We start from the raw sequence: 21,488 nt of genomic DNA on the forward strand, positions 1-21,488 counted from the left end.
GCACGGGGTGGTTCGTACCTCCCGAGGCTGGAGCCCAAAGCAGCAGCAGCGCCACCGGCAGCGCGGCCCGGTGCCCTCCGCTCCCTGCGAGCGCGGCCCGGGCCCGGGCGCCGGCGGCGGGGGCGGCCGGGGATGCGCAGCCCCGGCCGGGCGAGGCTGGCCCGGCTCCCCCGCCGGAGCCCCGGCTTCTCCGGCAACGGTCTGGCTCTCTCTTGTGGCTGCTCAGCCCCGGTGCAGCCTCGCTGCTCCCGCCTCCCCCGGGGGTCCCGAACACGCGGGACGCCCCCGCCCGGCCCGCGGCCGCTACCGGCACCGCATCCTCCCCGAAAGAAAAGCAGCAAAAAGTTGCGTGGGGGGAAAAATAAAAGTGCCACGGTTTGCGTGAGACCAGCGGCGTCACCGAGAGAGCATGTCACGGGGGGGGGGGGGGGGGGGGAAGGAGAGGTGAGGGCCCCCCCGGGGTGCAGCACCCCAAAAGCCCGCCAGTGCGATGGCAAAGGGGCTGCGCCAGGAGCAGTGGTGACCCCGCCACCCAGTCCCCAGCTGTCCGTCCCTGCAGGCAGAGCCCAGCCACAGCTCATCACACCCACCACAGCCCCAGCCAGCACTCCCTCCCTTTTATATCCCACTCAGAGCCTTGACACCGATTTTTTTTCCGTGGGTGGCTCACAGACTGTAATTAAGAGCCCTTCTCTCCCGCCTGCCCCAGCTCCCATCTCCAGCAGCTGCTGTTTAAGCGAAGGAAACCCCCTTTCGTCCTCTCTCTCCTTTATAATTTTTTTTCCCCTCCTTTCTGAACATAAAGGGATGACAGTGCTGCAAGCCAGGGTCTTTTGCATTTCTGAGTTGGTTCTGTTAATTGGAAGGAGGGTTAAGAATCTGCAAGGTCGTTTCAATCTACATCTGACCTTCAGAGTAATCCTCTATGCCAACACCAGAGCATGTCATTAAAATGAGGCCCTCTACCATATCCCGGCATCCCTTTATTCTCTCCTTGTGCACATTAATTGCTCATAAGTTGATTTGATCTCCCTATTCTGCAAGAAGTAAATTGCCCTCTTATTTCGCCATTTTCATCCTGTTTTCTTAATTAGGCCCTTAAAAATCTCTAGGGCCTCAGCCGGGCCGCAGGCCTCATCCTGGGAATAAATTTTGATCTCAGCCTGATAAAGAGTGAGCAAACCCGGAGATTGAACAATGTCATTCTCCCCCCTCCCTCCCCTCCGTGCTATTCTCTTGACATGAAAAGGCTATCAGTTTTTCTCTGTGTTAATATAGGAAATAATTCACACTTCAGGCGTTGTTCTCTATTTAGTGTTCACACTCCCCAGATAAATCAAATCAGGGATTTTTTTTTTTTTGAAGTGTCTGAAACTACTTACTCTTCCCCTCCACCCCCCACCCACCCCCCCCAGCTTCCCCACTCTCTTTTCTTTTTTTCCTCTCCTTCTTCTTTTAATAAAGTTTCCAAGATTAGCCCCTGTGATTTTCCATCCTGGGAAGTCTATTTTAAGGTGGATTTTCTTTTTTTTCCTCCTTCTGTGTGTGTTTGTGTGTGTTTAATGCCATCATGGAGGGGAGCGGGGGGCGGCGGGAACCCGGCACGTAGCTCCACACAGAGGAGCACAGACAGGGTCTGCAAACGTGGCATGCAATGAGTTTTGCCAGCCACAGGCTCAGCCCCCTGCCCAGCCCGGCAGGGCCACAGGAGACTTTGCAAGCATATTTTTTCCCTTCCTTGCACTGGGCAGGAGGGTCCCCAGCCTGCAGCAGGTTTACAAACAGGAGGTGCGAATATCCTGCCAAAAAGGCTGCCGGCACCAGGTGCCCAGACCCCCAGAGGAGTTCTGCAGCACCCAGGGGTGATGCAAAGCCAGCCCCAGCAGCAAGGAGGAGGCAGCAAAGACCCCACAGGCCACCCAACAGGTAGGAAACACACCCAAGCTCCTGGGACAGCTCCACCATCGCTCTTGCCCAGCACAGATCATCACAACCACTGCAAACCTGCCCCACTCCTGGCACTGGGCTCAGCCCCAGGGTCACAGTTCCTTCCAGCTTTACTCTCTAGGGCCCTGGACTATTATTAATTAAGGGGCCAAGCCTGGTTCCAATTAAGCAATCAGCAGATGGGTCAGAACCTCAAAAGTCCCAGCTGTGCTCAGCACCAGGAGCTGTGAACCTCCCCTGAAGCACCCAGCTGTGGGGCTGGCACCCAGAGGGACAGGCAGGGGGGACCCTGAAAACCCCAAACCACCCTGGGACTGGCTGAACAACAGCAACATCAGTGCTCCCCCCTTCTAACCGAGCCAGGCTTTCCTGCAAAAAGAACCCCAGCCCCCAAGCAGGCCCCCAAATCCAGGGCTCCCCTGTGAGAAAAAACAGCCCACGCTGCAATGCTTCAGGATGTTGTAAATAAATATATTTTAATGATTCTTCTTCCATTCCAGTTCATTCTTTTATACATTTATTTATAAAACAGTAGTAAAATTTTTTAATCATAGCACAGTGCATTAAAAAAAAGAAAAATAAAACAAACAAAAACCCCAAAGATTAAAAAAAAACCACAACAGTTTACTCACAACCAGGGGAGACGCCACGTCTCGCACTGAGCAGCGCATGGTCCTGTGCCCACCGGTGCCGGGAGCGGGGCGCAGAGCGGGCGCACACCCTGCCATCCCCGTACGTGCCGTGTACCACCGGCGAGGGCCCAGCAGAACCGCTTTATAGCCACAATAATCCCAAGTGACCAGGGATTTTGTATGCCTGCCCTGAAGCACTCACACAGACCCTCTGGCGTCCGGCAGACCCACAGATCACCCACTCCTATAGGTACTCAGCACAGCGGATGGGGTGCCACCGCCCTGCCAGCGGCAATTATTCTCTTTACAGGCACTAACGGCAGCACATGAAGGATGCCAAGGCCTCCCGTGAACACGTGGGGTGAAACAGTCCCAAACCCACCGGCACACAGCCCAGTGGCCCTCACCCAGCGCCCCGACGTCCCCTCCGTTCCCCTTCCTGCACCCCTGCGGGCAGCAGCCAGACCCTGCTCCCTCCCAGCGCACCAGGACACCTCCGACATGTCCTCCCTCTTCCTTTCCCCTTCTCCTCCCCACCTTCTGCACTTCCCCACACCCTCGCATCCAACAGGCACCTCTCCAGGGGGGCACCGGGGCTGTCCCCCACCTCGCAATCCCAAATCCCGCCACAACGCAGCAAGGTCATCCCTCCTTGGCTGGGCTTTGCCCTCGCAGTCCCAACCCCATGACATCCCCCATCCTTGGTCCAGGATGGGGTGCACCCAGTGAACCCCGTCCCTGCATGGGCTCCCATCCCTCCAGCCACAGCTCCCACAGCCCCAGGGGGTGATGCTGTGCTATAGTGCGGGATCACAAAGCGGTCTCCTCTCCCCAGCCTCCCTGTGCTCCCCTTCAGGCTTTACAACAAACGCGTACAGTATTTTCCCCATGAACAGCATCCCCCTCCCCTGCCGAGCTCCCTCCCCGCCACCAGCCAGACTGAGAAGGCAGCAGATGACGCAGAGCCCAAAGCAGCTCCTCATCACCGAGTCGTCCTGGCTGGGGAATGAGCTGGCAATGCTGGGAAGACAAATACATGCCACAAGCCAAAGGCAGAGAGCAGCAGCTCAGGTTTGGCAATCGGTACAAACTGTCCCCTGGTCCCCGGCCAGAGCCCCGACGTCCATGCCCAGGTGTGGGGCAGGACATCCACTTTCAACAAGTATCCCCTTAAAAAAGTGTAAAACCCCTTAATCCTTCCACCTGAAGAGCCACAGCCTGGCGTTACAGGGCAGAGGCACCTCTGTGGGGATCTTGAGGGAGGCTGAAGGTCTCCTGGCACCATGCAGCCCTTGTCCAGGGGCCAGAGATGTTCTGGGGTGGTGGGTGCTGCCAAACCCCAAAGATTAGTCTCCCTGCAAGGTGGGAGTCACAGAAGGGGGTTGACCAAGCATCAAACACTGTCCTGGCCCTGTTGGAAGCCCTCAATGTTGACCTGAATTCGTAGCATCAGACTCAGCAATCTCGGACAACAGCCTCCGTGCCCCATGAATTAACTTGCATCGATTAAGCACCTCTTCTCCCTCCAGCTCTGCAACCTGGAGAGGCAGCGGGTGCTCCGAGGAAGGAGGAACCATGAAGGACGTGGCACCGTGAAGCACCCATGGGGCTCGGAGGCCACCGCTGGGGAAGACACGCTGGGGACGTGGGCTCCCGGAGTGGGGTGGCAAGGAGGCAGCAAGCCAGACAAAAAGCTCTGAGCATCGTCCCTCTCCTCTCCCAGGGACTCAAAGGCTCCTGCCAGCTCCAGCTCTGGGCCAGCACCCTGGGGAAGGGGGACGGTCCGGGAGGTTTTCGCTGAAAGGCAAAGCAGCTGAGATCACACTCCCAGGCTGGGGAATCTGCAGTCGGGCCAACGCCACGGCAAGCCAAGGAGGTCTGCTCTGGCTCCTGGCAAAAAAAAGCTTGCGAAAGACACGGCGGTACCCGGCGAGCCTTGATCCGAGACCCCCGTTGCATAGACAAAAGGTACTCCTACGTAGATTCAAGTGCGTGGCAGGACGGGCTCCTCCTGCGGGAAGAGTGCCCTGTAACTTCACTAACCAAACTCGAAGGTCCAGTCCTCGCCCCCAGCGTCCGAGCAGCTCCTCGTCACAGCATGTCTGCATCCTCCATGCTGAAGCTGCTCCGGCGACTGCTGGCCTTGGAGGCCTCCGGGGACATGGCTGAGAACAAGGGGTCGGACGCCAGGGGCAGCATGGTGTCCTGCATCAGCATCAAGTCCAGCTCCTTCTTGGATACGGATGGGAAGGAAGCACTGTGGCCAAGCTCCAGGCTGTCCGGGAAGCCCCGGGAGCCGTCGTCAAAGCTCAGGCTGTGGGTAAAGTCCAGCTGCTGATAGGGAGACTGGGGTGGTGGAGGCAGCGCCAGCTGTGGCTGTGACTCGGGGTCTGGGGGTGGCAGCAGTGGCTCCAGCGTCCCCTCGTCCCCGCCAGCTTCTTGCTTGACCACCTGCTGAGCCAGCTCGGCCACGTTGACTCCCGAGGGCGAGGAGGTGGGCAGCCCGTGGACGCGTGCCTGCATCTCCAGCTCCTGGAACAGAGCACAGGAGGTCTGTGGTGGGGACGTCGCACACGGGGACACAGCACATGGGCATCCACGGACAGAGGGACCAAGAAGCTCACAGGGAAGGAGCCCATGAAGAGGTCAGGGGTGGAAAATGGTGACCCATGCAAAGCTCAACAACGCTCGCTGTGGTGACCTGAGCCTCAGAGGACTGGTTTGTCTGAAGACTTTATTCCTGTGACTTGACAGCCGTAAGAAGGAGGAGAGCCCCTGCCCATCTCCTCGGTGGGGCAGGAGTGAGCAGTTTGTGGGCTGAGGCAGAGCGGAGGGAGGGAAGAGCATAGGGAAGCTCACCTGGATGCGGAGCAGCAGCTGCTTATTTGTCATCTCCAGACGCCGTGAGTGATTCTCCAGGTCTCGTGACCTCTGCAAGTCCTTCTGCATCCTCTTGATGTAGTCCACAGACGCCTTCAGAATTGTGCCTTTGTTCCAGCGCACATCTCTGCCGGGCAGGATGAAAGAGAGATTGCCACCTGCATGCCAGCAACATGTCCCCTCACCCCTGCTCTGCCAAAAAGACCCCCTGCAAGTATCACCTGCCATGGGGCCGAGTGTCGACCAAGCCCACAAGACCCGCAGTTATCCCAGCCCCGCAGAAACCACTGATACGTACAGGTCGTTGGCCTTAGGGATCAACATCCCCAACTCTTTGATGCGGTCATTGATGTTAAACCTTCGTCGTCTCTCAACTGCAGGGTGAGAAGGGAGGGAAGGCGGTGAGGAGGCAGCAAGAGCAGGAGAGGCTCAATGTCCTGCAGACCCCACTGGCCACACTGCTGCTCCCAGTTCGCGGGGCTGGAAGCCACCGTCGTGCCCCGGCCAGACCTTCCAGAGTTGGGGGGCCCAGGATGAGAAACCCCTGGGGCCAAACCTTTGGCATCTTGCTCCTGTCCATCTCCCCAGCTGGTCTGACCTTCCCCCAGTGCTGACGAGGACAACAGGGTGTCTCCTGCACCACAGACATTGCGCAGAGCCGGGAAACAGAGAGCCATGGCAGGGGACTGTGGGGGTATTACCTGAGCATGAGATGGGACGGGAAGGGGGGGGGGACCCGGCTCAGAGAGAGGGGAACGAGGATGGAGAGTGAAGGGGAAAGGGCTGCGAGGTGGGAGAGAGAGAGAAAGCTGTGCCACCCGCAGGCAGCCAGTGCCAAACTCACTCAGGTTGTGATTGTCTTTCTTCTGGCGCTCTTTCGCCAGGGCTCGGCTCTCAGCATCTGCAATGGAGACCCACAACATCACCCAGTGGGGACGAGGCTGCATCTCGCCCCACAAGCATCCCAGGCTGGCATCGGAGCACCCCAGCATCCCCCAGAGCCTCCCTCCCCACCGTGGGGACAAGGCAGCCCCAGCCAGCTTTGATGCTCGCCATCACCACTGGCTCCCCGCCGGCTCTGGGACACCAGGGACGTACCTGTCAGCTCTCTCTTCTGGGTGAGGTTGGCAGGGCAGGAGCTGCTGGTGACACCCACGAGAGAGGCTGTCACCTGGGGGTCCCCGCTATAGACATTCATGTGACTGCTGGACATCGGCAGCTGAAAACCAGAGGGACAGGTGGGTTAGCTCCATCCGGGGCCACGGGACCAGGCTTCAAGCCCAGCTGCTTGGCCTCTGGGATGCGAGTGCGTAGCCCAGGCAGGTGTAATTGTCTTCCTGGGCCCTTAAAACAGCTATAATCAGAGTAGCAAAGAAAACAGGACTTCAAAGGGCACAGCTGATCCCCTCCCACGGCCAGCATCTAAAATAGGGCAGATGAATCACATCCGAGAAGGGCCTGGCAGGATGAATCCCACTGGGAGGCACAAGCTGGCATATGGATCCAACCCAGGAGACGGTGCTGCTCTGAGCGAGCTTCTGGCTGGGAAACCTCTCCCGGCACCGATGTCCCCCCCCACTCCAGCAGAAGCTTGGTCCCTCCCCATGCCTCTCTCCCACCTCTCCAGCTTTTTATAAGAGCTCCCTTATAAGGGGTCATTAAAGAGGAGAAGAAGCTGAAGAACTGGCTCTCACAGCTGCAAAAGGGAGATCTCGCTGCCTTACTTCACCCAGCCCCAGGGCCCCGGGGACACCCGTCTCAGGGACGAGGCTGGGTTGGGCTGGGGCCTGGGCATCACTGCAGAGATGTGGCAGGACAGGTCCCTCTGTGCCACCTCCATCCCGACAAGCACATGGGTGCAGGACCCCCAGGACACCCTCCCTCCCACAGCCTGGGGTCTCATCTCTTCCTAACGTGCATCGGAGACTCACTGTGTTGGGCATGTGGACTTCAGGGTTCATATAGCCCAAAACATCATCCAGGCGCATGATGTCATCAATGACCTCATCGAACTGAAAGGGAAAGGCGTAAGGTGCCAATGAGCTTCTCTGCCCTTGCCAGCACCTTTGCCTCCCCCAGCAGCTTGGCAGCACCTCCTCACCTCCCGCTCAGGGTTGGAGCCTATGTTGAGCATGGCCATGGGGCTGTTGGGCGCGCTGTTGCCCGCCGAGGAGGACATGACATGGCTGGGTCGGACACCGGGGGACGCGGCGGGGGGCGGCTTGGGAGAGTGGCTGACAGGGCTGACATGGGCAGCAAACTTGTTCCCGTAGGTTTCGGAGAGATAAGCCTGAACCTTCTTATCCCGCGACTTCTGCAGGTGGTATGTGGTGGGATTCTCCAGGTAGGACTGGACCTATAAGGACACAAACCATCAAGGATCTCCCACACCCCTTCGTCCCCAGGGCGGGGGGGACACCCCCAGCACTGTACCTTGAGGACCTCTCCGGGCACAGGCAGTGGGGACTGGTAGTGGACGGGGGTGTTGATGGCTGGGGTGGAGGCCACCGGCATCCGCTGCTGCTGCATGTAGTTCATCATCATCTGCTGCTGCATGCGCTCCCTCTCGGCCTCCTGCTGCGCTTGCTGCTTCATCAGCTCCATCCGCAGGCCGATGCGGGACGCCATGGTGCAGCCGGGGGGTGGGACGCGGGCGCCTGCCAGGCACAGAGGTGACCCTGAGAGGAGGACACGGCACATCAAAACCAGCCTATTTTGCAGCGGGGAAACTGAGGCACGGGGAGGGAGCAGACAGCTTGGAACACCCGTACCAGCCGGTGACTAAGCCAGGACGATCATCCTAACGTCAGCCCTCCTGCCACAGCTCCCCTCCATGCCACCGTTCTCCCCGGGGACAGCCGGGGCACCGTGGGGGGGACAAGGGGGACAGGGAGCAGCCGGGACCCTGCGCCTGGCGCATGTGGACTCACGTACCGCCGGGTTCAGCTCCAGCGTGGGATGAACAACACGGCTTTGAGCCACCAACTTCTGAAACACCAGAGCAAGAAGGGCCAGGAAAAGCCTCAGGTTGGGCACAGAGTGAAAGGGAAAGAGAAAGCAAGGGAAGAGCAGGAAGAAAAGGCCAGCGGGTGCCAGGAGCTGGAGGCAGGATTTAACCCTCGGCCCGGCTGCCCCGAAACCTCAGCTCCAGCGCGGGATGAACAACACGGCTTCTGTGCGGGGCCGGCACGCGAGCGCGGAGGTGGGGGGGAGGCGTGCGAGGCCCCCACACCGCACAGACCAGCCCTTGTTCCCCCGTACAAAGGGGACGGCGGCCCGTGGAGTGGGGGGAGAGGATGCTGGGGCGAAGGGAGCTGCCCTACCCAGGCTCTGCGGGGCACGACGACAGCTTTCCACGGGGCTGGTTTCCCATGCAGGGCTGGGATGGGGATGCGGGAGATGCTGTGCAGGATGGGGGTCTGGACCACAGCATCCATGGGGCAGGAGGTAAAGCAAAGCACAGGACCCAAAGCAAACACTGCCAGTGGAAGAGGCAGGAGCCAAACACCTGGGGTTTGCTCTGCAACAGCATAACCAGACAAATCTGGAGGGTTTTGCTGTTTAAATACAATGTGTAATTGCAGACAAAGGGGCCACGGCGGATACAACACACCGGGGCTTCGGCAAGGCATCTGATACACAGTGCCACGCGATACCCTAAGGGGGAAATTAAATCAAGCCAGCATGGACAGAAATACGATTACATGGATCAAGAGCCAGCTATTGAACGGCAAGAGGAAGGTAATTAATTAGACATGGTGGCCCATCTAAAGGGGGATGGGAGAAGAGGAGCCTGGGACAGTTATCAATCGGAGCTTCGTTGAGACGGCTGTCGCAAACGGCCTTAGAGGAGGGCACAGGGGGATGTTCGAGACGAGCAACAGCAGAGCCCTGGAAAAGGACCCAGAAATACCAGGGACAGGCCTCAGCAGATAAAAGAAAGCTGAAGGGGGATAAATCACAGCTGATGCACGGGGGGGTGTAATAACCCCAAATATTGAGCTCAGAGTGAAAAGCCTCCAAGAGCCATGAGGAGATGGGATGAGCCCAGCTCACGCCACGCAGGCAGGGCACTGCCAGGGCAGGGAGGGGGAGAGGTGCTGGGGCCCCATGAGAGACATCTTCAGGGGGCTTCCAGCACCAGAGGAGAGCAGGAGAGGGATTTCAAGCCATGCACGGGAAACTTTGCGGTGAGCCCCCATGTTTGCAACCAAGCAGATGCCTGTGGCCCTACAAAGCACCGTGAGCAGCAGCAGGGCTGAGCACACCCCGTGGGTGGCTGCACGGGGACCCTGGCTCCATGGCACAGGGTGGTGGGACGGGACAGGGAGGAGGAGGAGGAAGCCAGAGAAGCCGGCACCTCCAGCACTGGAGAAACGTGGTGTCAAGGGTGAGGATGGAGCTGCCTCGCTGCAGAGCCAGGGGGATCCAGGCTCATCTCAGGAAGGGTAGCTGGGACACGGCAGCAGGAGGGTGTCATGTGAAGCTGAGGCATAGCCACCCATGGCATGGCACCCGCTCACCTCCACTGGTCCCAGTCCCACCACCCTGCCTGGCTGCAGGATCCCCCCGGCTGCCCCTTTATAGGAAAATAGAGCAGGGGTAGCCAAAGTGCTGCCCTCTCCCCGCAGAATCTCCCAAGAAGGGGAGCTGCTGAGGGTGAGGATGGGGAAGGGTGGCCAGAGCCAGGCCCGATAAGGAGAGGGGGGAAATTAGGTCAGGTTTAAAATAACCTGCTTGGTTCTGCTTGGCTTCCCCCCCGCCCCCCGAAACACTGAGCAGCTTCTGCTTTCGCTCTGAGTCAGCCCCAGCGGGAGGGTGGCGGGCGGGCGGGAGGCAGCTAGCAGTGGGAAAGGATGGGGACCCAGTCAGCACCGTGGTGCAGTCACCCCACTCCGGGGGATGCATCCCACCCCAGCAAAGCATCCCACCATCCCTTGGTCTGGGGGACAGAAATAAAGCATGCAGGGTGGCGGCTCCATCTGGGATGCCTGTTACGCCTGGGAAGGCAAAAGATGTCAGCATCCTGGAAAAAGCAGACCCAGCAGCTCTCCCACTGAGCCGGAGCCATCCCCATGCCAGGGGCAGCCCCAGCTTGGTCCCTGCCTGGAGGGGACCCTGGCAAGGGTCCATCCCAGTGCACGGGCAGCAACTTGCCTGGCTCCGAGCAGGCAGCACGGCCAGCCAGGGCATGCCCAGGCGTTGGGTTTCCCGGCGGGCACTGCCAGGGCACCTGCTGCAGACACGTCCCCATCGGTCACAGAGAGGGAAGAGCACAGGAGGGGAGGGAGGAAGGTGGTGGGAGGCCCAGGGTGGACGATGGAGCAACCGGAAGGGGATGGAGAGGGAGAAGAGGGGCTGAAGGGCGGGCAGGAAGGTAGGAGGGAGCAGAGGGTGGATGGCCTGGCAACTCTCCACACCCCGACTCCACCTTTCCTGTCAGAACAGCAGGGACTGGTGGCGGAGGGGACACAGGGTGGCTCTTCTGTGCCTGGAGCAGCCGGTCCCCAGGTGGGCCCTTGTCCCCCTGCCCATTGGGTGCGCTGCCCATTGCCGACCATCGGCAGGAGAAGCCGCGGAGCCAGGCTGATCCTGACCCTGGCTGCAACCCCCAGCTCCTCGGGGGAGCCCAGCCCAGGGTCAAGCCAGGAACACAGGGAAAAGGGACCATTTCCCAAAGGAAACTCTCCAAAAACACTGCGACCCTGGCCCAGCTCCTTGGAGTGGGGAAACAGCTAATCCCACTTCATTGCAGGATCACAGAGAGCAGCTCTTCAAGAGAAAACCTCCTTGTGTGCTGGCGAGCGGTGGGCTCCATCAGCACCTGGGGGCCGTCCAGGCACGAGCCATGCTCCACCACCGCCCACCAGACCCACCGCTGGGACAACGCACGCAGCCGGAGCCAGGGAATTAATCTCCCTTCAGAATATCTCTGCTGCTATTTAGCGACACGGTTATTTCTGGACCTTTCTTGCTTTTCTTCTGGGGGTGTTATTTCACCAAGAGCACAACGCGCTCCCCCCGTGCTGGGGCGGCACTTGGGGGTGGCTCCAGCCAGAGGATCCCCAGTGGCACCCAGAGCTGCCCTGACCCTCGCTCGTCCCCCGCAGGACTTTGCGCAGCCCTGAGCTGTCCCCTGTCCCCGTGGGAGGCAAGTCCCTGCAACCCAGGCTGTGACAGCCTGCAGCGCGGGGTCAGCGGCTCAGCAACCACCGGTACTTTGTGGAGGGACATCGGGTGCTGCTCCGCAACACGTGGGGCCGGGCTGCTGCTGGACCCGCTGCAGGGAGCCAGTGTGGGGCACCCGGTGATACCCCGAAGGGAGAAAACACACGGAGTCGCACCACCATCCCCGCTCCCACACGGCACCCCACCGCCTCCTCCCCGAGCGCATCGCTGCACCCAGGTGTGGGTTAGAAATAAAAGCTGCCGTGAGGCAGTATCCAGATTTAGCCCCTGCAAAATACAGGGGGATCACATTACCCTCCCTGGGCAGCCCACGGGGAAGCAGCACCCACGCTGCCTGTCCTGCCTGCAATGTACGGGCGCGCACACACTCTGCAACACATCTCTCGCCCACCCCTTCGAAAGCTGGAGGGAGAAGAGGGGAGCGATGCCCGGCTCAGCCCCAGAGATGGAGCTGAGAACCCACAAACTCGTTGCCTCAAGGAGCCGCCTGCCCAGCCCCGCTCCCTCGCCTGCGTTTATTTCCTGGTCAATCGTGGCCGTTTATGAGCGGAAAAATCAATCGGCAGCTTGAGCTGGGTGCGGGGACCCTGGGGAAGGAGGGCAGCCCGGGCGGGGGCCATGCCGCCCACCCACCTGCCGCTCTGGGCCGCTTCATTGATAACCAAGAGAGCGGCGAAAAGGAAAGGGAGAAGAAAGAAGTGAAAACGGCTCCACTTCTTGCTACTGTCACCAAGCATCCGCCGTGCCTTCCTTCCTCGTTTTTCATTTTCAAATGCCATGGCGGGGGGTGGGGGAGCGAGGGAGGGCGGTGAGCGAGGGACCCTGGCGCACCCCAGGGCAAGGCACCCACTGCCATTTCGGGGCAGGCAGGGGCAGGCTGGGTCCAGGCAGCCGGGAGCCCAGTGGTGTTCGCTCCACACTGAGATTTGCTCCCACGGCACCACGCTGCCACCCTGCCAGGCACCCACAAAGCCACCCCATGGGTGCCCGCAGCCTGGGGACGGGCTCCGCTGCCACCCTGCTGCGTGGGGAAGGGGGACGACAGGGCAGGGGTTACCTGGGCGTGGGATGGCAGGGCCAGGGGGTTCTCCGGGCACCGGGGCCAGCAGATCGCAGCTCCTCCGCGCTCCTCGCCGGGGCCAGCCTGGCTCCTGCACCAGCCCCGCGTTTCCTCATTTTCAGGACCCTGCTTTTAATGCAGCAGCAGCCACGCGGGGTGCGGGGGGGGGAAGTTGCAAAAAACCTCCAAACCTGCTTGTTTTTCTCACTGCAACACAGGAGCTAGCAATCGAGCTGAGAAAAAGCGTGGCAAAAATAGATGCAGCCACTGCCGCCAGGCTCTCTGGGGTGCCGGAGCCCAGGCTGGGTCTGCCCCATTGCGTCCCCTCGGGAGCTGCCGGCAGAGCGGCTGCAGTGCTGCCTGCGGTGACATCCCTGCCTGAAAATACACAGAGGGACAAAAGCTGTCACTTGTCCCTCCAGGAGACATGGCACGCAGGGATCCCCCACCCTCCCTGTGCCTGGGGCAGATACAGAACAAACACCAGCATTACGCAGCCGGATCTGGCCCCGCATGCTGCCGGGCAGCACGTGGGGTCCCTCTGGCACCCACAGGGGGTCCCCACCAGGTCACTGATGCCAGTGTCGGCTGGCACTATCCAGGATGGCGATGGCAAAGCCAGGGGACGACAAAGGACGCCTGTGTGATGCCCCGCGCAGCTGGCACGATGCCGGAGACCCCCCCGCTACACCCCTGTTGTGCAAAGCTGCTTTTGCACCGTGTCCCCCTTGCACCCGTGCTGGCACCGCAGCACCTCCCCATGAACCCTGAGCAGATCAAGCTGCCCCGCTCCCCTGCCACAGAAGCCCCCCCGGCCAGGCCGACGAGCCGCTGTGGTGCCACCCCGCTAGCAACGCTGCTGGCACCCATCCGCTCCCACGCAGCTGGGACCGGCCCTGCAGCCTCTCCCTCAGGGCACTCGCCCTGACTTGGCAAAGCCACCGCAGGGGTGATTTATGCCATGCCAGCGTACCCACGGTGTCAGGGATCAGGTAACTCCGGCACCCAGCGGGAAGAAGGCCGGGGTCCTTCATCTTCATCAGCACGCAGAGGTGCGCAGTGCCCCAGTTGGCAGCCCCAGAAAGGGGCGGCGGGACAGGGTCCAACCCAGGGTATTAGGAAGGGATTCCTCACCACGAGGGTGGCCAAACCCTGTCAACAGAGCAACCTCCATCCTTGGGAGACCCTGATCTAACACCAATGTTGTCCACACTTGGGGCTGGACCAGAGGCTCCAGAGGTCCCATCCAGCCTGCACCCCTCTGGGATGAGGACGGGGTGGTGGGAAAGGGGGGGGATGGCCCCGTTTCCAACCGCAGACAGCAACACTGCCCAGCAGGGAGGAGGTGGGTCAGGCAGGAGATGGGCCAGGCAGGTGGATGGCCAGAGCCCCGTCCAGAGGCACCTTCCCCACGCAGCGAGCACGCAGCCCTGAAAGGGAGAAGGAGAAGGCGGAGGGACTTGGCAAATAAAAGCCAGGGTCAGTTGACAACACCAGCTAGAAACTGAGTCACCAGGACTGTTTTTAGCCCTGGTATCTCAGAAACGTGGACCGCAGCATCGTTAACAGGCACTTGGGTCAGAGGCCAAACGTTTTCCCTTCCATGCATTAAATACCACTCCTGGAATTGGCCCAGGTAGCCAGCACAGTAAAAACATTAACACAAGTCTTGTATGACAACAGGATCCCAGCTAAAGTGGTCCCCAAATTGCCCAGGTAAGCTTGCCTCGCCAGGGAGGTGTCAGGGACTTGGTGGAGGGACAAACATCAGTCCCTGGGTACCGAGAGCCATGGCTGAGTGTCCCTTGTCACGGTATCGCCCCCAGGGCAGAATAAATGGGGTCCATAAAAAAGCCCCCTAGCTCTGATGGTGCCAAGGTATATCCATGAGAGCCCACTCGTGCATGGCAGCCATTACAGGGTTAATAATATACAGCCTTGCTCTGACACCCTTCCTTCACCCCAAAAAGCCCCTCCTTCACCCCAAAAAGCCCCTCTGCCCAGCCCAGCACAGCTGGGGGATGGCATGCATACCATCACCCCAGCCAGGCACAGCAAGTGGGGTCTGGCACCCAGGGGCCAGATCTGGATACAGCCCTCAGAACAGGGCTGGGGGAGGTGGGAGGGCCCCTGGGACCCCACCACGGTGGGGCCAGACCCTGGCTCCGCGGTCAGTCCAAACCGGAGCGAAAGCCCTTCCCGCAGGGCCGGTTGGCATGGTGCAGGAGCCCTGATTGAAACATCACTGACTGACTGCCTGGGGAATTCACAGCCCGCCAGCGCAAACAGCCCGAGCCGACAAGTTCCTGCCCTCCCCTCCCGCCCCCTGCCCGACAGCGGCAATTAAAAATAAAAGTGTTAACAGGCAGAAGGACGTTCCTCGGGCGAGGACGAGCCAACGGCAGCAGAGGGGCCGGGGATGCGCTGCGGCCGCAGCCCAGCACCACCCCGGGCTGAGTGATTAATCAGCCCCGTATCGTGTCTGCCTTTCAGCAGCGAGGCGAGGAGAGGAGCGGGGTGACCTTGGAGGGGCCTCGGCCGCGCCGGCGGGGAAGGACGCACGGCTGCACCGTGTCCCGCTCACCTCGGCAAGAGTTGCGCGCTCCCAAGCATGCGGGACAGAGCCGGGAACGGGGCCCCACGCGCAACCCACGGCCAAAGAGCAAACCCCGTCCTGCTCCAGCACGGGCTGACTCCGAACACTGCATAACATGAGCACTAAGTGGAACCGGCAGGACAGCACCATCCCTGGCCCCCACCTTGGTTCCAGAAGGGCGGGTGCAACACACCACAGTGTTGGGATTTGGAGGCACCACGTGCCCCAAAATCCTAGAAACTGCTCTGGAAACTGGGGGTGCTCAGCAAAACCAGCCCTTGAGGTCCATGCGCCCCATGCTCATGGTGCCACTTGCCGCAAGCAGAAGGCGCAAGGTGACAGCGGCCGCTCTGTGCCCCCCTCCAGTGCCAGAGGCCCTCCGAGCACCGCCCCCATCCCTCCTCCCTCCCTCCTGCCACGGCCCCATGCTGCTGGAAGGAGGTAATATTTATAAATACGCTGTGTCCAGCCCCCAGCACCCAGCCAGGAGGCTTCTCAGAAGGCAGATTTCATGTAACCATACCGCGGCCGGCAGCCCCAGTGCCACGGCCGCCCCATCCATGGGAGCCGCAGCTGTTCCCCAGCCCCAAGAATAAACAAGTTGGGGACAGCCTGTGACCTGTCCTCCCAAACAGCCCCAGGACTCTCCCCGCCACCCTCCCGGCCCCGGCAGCACCTCTCATGCCCAGTGCAGCACCCGGCCATCGCCGCTTACCCGCAGAGGAGAGGTTTCTCCTCTCTCCTCCTTTCCCCCAGGCTCAGCCCGGCGCTTTCCTGCTCCGTGAAGGTCAAACGCAGCTCTCGGGAGCCCCTGCTGCCAATCCAGCCCCTGCCCTGGCACCATGCCGGTGCCACTGGGTCAGGCCCTCGCTACGGGTGCTGCTGCCTCCCTGGCATGAGTTACGCTGGTTTGACCACGAAGGAGCCCAGAAGTTTTTCCCACCAGGCTGGGCTTTCTCCGGGCGAGATCTTCGCCTGCCTTGAGCCCGGAGCGGTCCCTGAGAAGCGGCTGCAGCGGTGGGGCCAAGTGTGACACCCACCCTGCCGCAGATAAGGTGGGACCTGCAGCCAGCGCCGAGCCTGCTGACACCCAACCTCCCCTCTTCCCATGGGGTTTGCAAGCTGGGAGCAAGGAAACGCTCCGTGGGTGCCAGGCAGCTGCAGACCCACTCCAGCAGCCCAACCCAACTCCAGTCCCCGCCTTGCTTCCTCCCAAAATTTCCCAGTGCCACGTGATTCCCCCAAAATTTTGGGGAAACAACCTGGGCGAAAGCCAGAGCTGTTGCCCTCACTTGTCCCCGAGGCTTTAAAATCTCCCCTGCCTGTCCCTGAGCTCGTTGCCAGCCATTGCCACCGAGATGTCCCAGCCCAGACCCTGCGCCGGGGAGCACCCGCAGCCCCTCTGCTTGCTCCCAGTGCCATGCAGGGGGGTCTGAAGGTGCCCAGATTGGGTGCCCCCTCGGCCCTGCTTATTTTGGCCCTCAGGCGTTACTGCAGTAGCTGCAAAAACTGCACTGGAGGTTTGGCCACGTGCTGAAAGGAGAATTTACAACCAAAGCAGAGCCCCTGAGTTAACGCTGTGCCGGACGGAAGGGAAGGGGCTAAGCTGGGGCAGGGTGATGGGAGACCTTGGGGTTCGCAACTGTTCATACAAGTAAATCACTTTCATTAATAGTGTGCATCTATGGGAAGGAAAAAGAGGAATGTAACCAGCAGGGAAGGATGTTGCCTAGGTGTTTCAGGTTTATCCAGAAAGAAAGTTGCACCAATTTAAATAAAGGAGGAGATTTAAGCAGATGGGAGGGTGTAGGGAGTTTGTTCAGAGTTGAATCCACTTGTAGGAAGGGTGACAAAACCCCAGTAGCAATTCTTAGAAGACTCTTTAAAAATAAGATGCCACAGCCTCCTTGCAAAGACTGTAGGATGGGCCACGTCACTGGGAGACCTTGAACCCTCCCCAAGTGACCCCATCCAGGCGAACCCAGCCACTGCCTGTTGCAAAGCCCCTGGGCCGCACCGCGGTGCTCGTCCCGCTGCTCCCGCTCCCAGCCCCGTAGCGCCTACCGCCCGAAACACCTCCCGAACCACCCACCATGCCTCCGGAGACGGAGCATCCCCCACGCCCCAGGGGGCTGCGGAGCTCTGCCTCCATCCTACGGCACAACACAAGCTCCCGGCAGCCAGGAGCCAGCCCCATGCCACCCTCCCGGGCCAGATCCCCCCGCCACCATGGCACACCGAGCTGCTTCTGGCCAGGTCCTTCCAGGCAGGCACCGTGCAGCCCCACACGCCTCTGCTCCTCAGGGCTCGGCCCTCATGGGCTCTTCCTCTGCCCACAGGGAAACACTGTGGTTTCTTTACTCCTTTTTTTTTTTTTTCGTGATTTAATACTTATAGCTTTGCTCCGCTGCCTGTTTGTTCCACAGAAAGTGAGAGGGAAGACATTTGGAGACAGGATGGCTTCTTCAAAGGCTGCTGTCAGCATCAGCTGGACAGGACCAGGGCTGGCATCGGGGCTGGGATGGCGCCTGTCGTTCCTGGTCTTCTCAGCAATGCACCGCCTCCGCCTCCAGCCAACGCATGGGTCTCCCTTGAAGGCCCAGAGCAGGAACCAGAGCTCACCCTGGAGCGTGGGGCTTGGCCTCCTGCATCCATGAGCCATCCATGTCGTGGGACCCTACGCGCATGCAAACCCACCAGGAAAACTGACTCTGACCGAAACCCAAGCGCCAGCTGCCAGCCCTGCGGCGGGGCACGACCTTGCAGTGAATCAGGGGGAAACATCAGGGCTCTTTTGGACTATACCAGTGGCGGGGGAAAAAATAGATGAGCACGTATTTCCTGTGTGCGTGTTCAAGAAGAGATCACCCTTTGCGTCCCTCCAAGCATTACATCGCCAGCACCTTCCCCTGCTTCAGCCGTGAGGGTGACACTGACCGCGGCTCACCCCGGGAATCACCAGCTGCGGGGGGGGATGTGCCCCAGCTGCCTCTGCACTGAGGCTGAACCATGGCTTGGCAAAACCCAAGCTGCTGCCTCCCCTGGGCTCATGGAGGTGATGCCACCGCAGAAAGACCACCCCGGGATGCCACAGGGCTGGAGCCAGCACGGCACAGCACAGAGGCAGGCACATGTCGTACCTCCGGGCAGCCTCTGCTCTTTTAAAGGGCTGTAAAACACCCAGCGCCGGCTCCTGGGGCTGCAAAGTATATCTCCCACAGCAAAGAGAGTGTCAGGTAAGCCATCACAAAACCGCTGCCACGAGTGAACGCCGGTGAGGGCTGCAGCCAAGGCATGCCACGATGCTGCCCCAGGGACATGCCAGTGACGCGGTGACACTGCCAGGCTGCAGCACCCATGCCAGGGACACCCCTGTGCTGAGCTGACCCTGGCAAGTTGCTTCCCCCTCCCCGGCCCAGTTCCTCTTTGACCAGCACGTGGGATAACCCCACGCAGAGCGGTTACGAAATGGCTCCCTTTCAGTGGGCGCAGCTTGAGGTCCCCCCCCAAAAAAAAAAAGCAAACCACAAACTCCAGTGGTCCCCAGGGACAGAGCCCAGAGGTGATGGGGACATGCCGTGCCCAGTGCCGCGAGAGCTCCGTCCCTCCCCATCATCCATCCGCATGCCCAGGGAAAGGAGGGAGAAACAGCCATCCAGGGCTGAGATCCCGCCATGCCATCGGAACATCAGGAACCCAGCACCCCCTCCCCGTCACCCCGCAGCACGGGGAGAGCCACAGGGAACCAGGAGGGCGTTTCTACCCTCAGTACACGTGCTTTTTGGGGGGATGCCCCCGGCGTGGCCTCCCCAGCCCCACTTCCCTGCAGTGGCTGTTTCTTTCCCTGCAGGGCTGTGCTGCTCGGGCTCCACGGCCACCCCACCCTCAGCCCTGGAAATGTCCCCCCCGCTCCGATGATTCATCATTTTGTCGCTGCGCACACAGGGCTCTTCCCTTTCCCCACAGAACCACCGAAAACGGGCAAACGGGGAAACTTGTCACGGCAAAGGCGGTGGCGGGGCGGAGGGAGGGGGACCAGAAACACACGTGCTGTAAACTCAGCGCTGTGGAGCGTGGAAAAAAAAATAAAGACCTGGCTGGAATCACAACCTCCATCCCAAACACCCGGATGCTGGAGTCGCCCTGTTGCTGCCAGCCCCACCCCGGAGCAGTTTCCTACTGATAAGGGCGAGAGGCAAAGCCAGCATCCCTCGGGAGGCAAAGCCAGCATCCCTCGGAAAACACGCCGGCTCCCCTCCACGCACCGTGGGGTCAGCACGTGCCGCTCGCCGCGGCCATCGGCACCCACTCTATAGCCTAAACCTGGTGGTTTCTCACCTCCAGCAGCCCAGTTCCCAAACACCCGCTGGCCCTGGCGCAGTTTTCCCCGCCAGATTCCCCCGGCAGCAGGTAAGCGCAGGCTCAGCCGCCACCAGCACCCGCAGCAGGGAGAAACCAGCCCCGCTCCCTCCTCCGGCCAGAGGAGCAGCCGTGCATGAAGCCAAGCAAACATGGCAGGGGAAACTAAAGGGGAAAGGAGGGGGGAAAGAAAAAAAAAATCCCCCAAACTCCACACCTTTGCTGTCTCCTCGACTCTCTGCTGTTATATATAAAAAAAAATAAATCACAAGCTCCCACCATGCCCCAAGGGCCGGGAACACGCAGAAGCGCTGTGATTCCTGGAAACAGGCCCTGCTTGTCCCCAGACTTGCACGGGCTTATTTATCTTAGAAGAGCACAACAATAACTACCCTATTTTCTCTCTTTTTCTTTTTCTTGTTTTTAAGGAAATTTCCCCATCGTCTGACTCACTGAAGCTTTAGAGGACATGGGCATGAGGGCTGGCGTAATCCTTCCTGCTTTGCAATTAATTAATGAATATAATTAATCGGCGACTGTAGGTTAAGTGCAGCCCCCTCCTATGCCCCTGCCAAACTCCTGCGGCCCCAGAGGAGCAAGTTGCAGGCTTGGGGGGGAGGGTGTCCTCTTGGTGATCCCCTAAAAGCTGCATGGCGTGGGGTACCCCAACTCTTCCCCTGCCTTTTGCAGACCCCAAAAGCAGCAGGGCTGGGGGGCTGCCAGCTCGCCGGGGGGACCCACTCTGCAGCCCCCCCAGGCCGGGAGGGATTTCCACCCTGTCCCAGGGGGGTGCACGGAAACCCCCGAGCAAACCCAGGGCTCCGGGTGTCAGCACCGAGGGCTGCAGCATCCGTGCCTCAGTTTCCCCACGCGTGGGGTAAAGGGTGCGGGGGAGGGGGAGCACTACGCTGGTAAAGGCGACCCGAGCAAGTCACCTCCGGCGGCCGGAGGGTTCGCAGCCCCTGGGACCCTCGGCTTTGCGGAGGGGGCACCCGGCCAAGCTGCCGGAGACCCCCAATCCCCCCCAAACCTCCCCAAACCGGGAGCAGCCGCAGCCCCGGCCCGGCTGGAGCCTCCTGCAAGCGGGGGCCGGCCGCTCCCGGGGGTCGTTATTATTTACAGTAAAGGGGGGGGGGAACCACCAAACCGAAAGAAAAAAAAAAGGAAACAACAAAAAGAGAGGCAACAACCGCCCCGCTGCACTCACCCGGCGGCTGCGGGGAGAGGGCAACGCCACGGGAAACGAAGGGGTTCGGCTCGGTTCGGCTCGGCTCGGCCCGGCCCCGCGGCTCCCGCGCCGAGGGAGGGCAGCACTCCCGGCCCGGCGCGGCTTGGCTCGGCGCGGCTTGGCTCGGCGCGGCTCAGGTACGGCCCGCTCCGCTCCGCTCTGCTCCGCAGCACGCCGGGAGCTGTAGTCCGGAGCGGGGCAGGGCTCCCCGCGCCTGCCGGGACTTGTAGTCCCCCGCCTCGGCCACGGCAGAAGTTTGGGTTAGGTGATTTCCTCCCCAAAAACGGGATTTCCCACGCCCGGAGCGGGGCGAGAGGGGGGGGAATGAAGGCAGGGCTGTGCCCGGGTCGTGCAGTCCCTTGCACGGGGGTGGTGCGGCTCCTTGCATGGGGGTCGTGCAGTCCCTTGCACGGGAGTGGTGCGGCTCCTTGCACGGGGGTCGTGCAGTCCCTTGCACGGGAGTGGTGCGGCTCCTTGCACGGGGGTCGTGCAGTCCCTTGCACGGGGGTCGTGCAGTCCCTTGCACGGGGGTGGTGCGGCTCCTTGCACGGGGGTCGTGCAGTCCCTTGCACGGGGGTGGTGCGGCTCCTTGCACGG

The 21,488-nt window shown here is 60.9% G+C and overlaps 1 protein-coding gene across 5 annotated transcripts; it reads right to left on the reverse strand.

The window, feature by feature from the left end:
• Positions 1 to 2,397: 2,397 nt before the first annotated feature.
• On the reverse strand, positions 2,398 to 21,082 carry TFEB (transcription factor EB). 5 transcript variants are annotated; one of them, XM_075115371.1, is made up of 9 exons: positions 20,871 to 21,082; positions 7,893 to 8,116; positions 7,561 to 7,815; positions 7,391 to 7,471; positions 6,558 to 6,678; positions 6,304 to 6,360; positions 5,758 to 5,833; positions 5,439 to 5,586; positions 2,398 to 5,111 (listed from the first exon to the last, which is right to left on the reverse strand). In XM_075115371.1, the coding sequence occupies exons 2-9, from the start codon at positions 8,085 to 8,087 to the stop codon at positions 4,671 to 4,673; spliced, it is 1,374 nt and encodes a 457-aa protein (XP_074971472.1). In that variant the 5' UTR covers positions 8,088 to 8,116; positions 20,871 to 21,082; the 3' UTR covers positions 2,398 to 4,670. The 5 variants fall into 5 exon arrangements, with proteins under 5 accessions (XP_074971472.1, XP_074971469.1, XP_074971470.1 ...); XM_075115368.1 differs by having other exon boundaries at positions 7,893 to 8,137; positions 20,871 to 21,081; XM_075115369.1 differs by lacking the exon at positions 20,871 to 21,082 and adding an exon at positions 12,706 to 12,914 and having other exon boundaries at positions 7,893 to 8,137.
• Positions 21,083 to 21,488: the final 406 nt, after the last annotated feature.

The sequence above is a fragment of the Phalacrocorax aristotelis genome, chromosome 21 (assembly GCF_949628215.1).
Source record: "Phalacrocorax aristotelis chromosome 21, bGulAri2.1, whole genome shotgun sequence".
Lineage (NCBI taxonomy): Eukaryota > Metazoa > Chordata > Aves > Suliformes > Phalacrocoracidae > Phalacrocorax > Phalacrocorax aristotelis.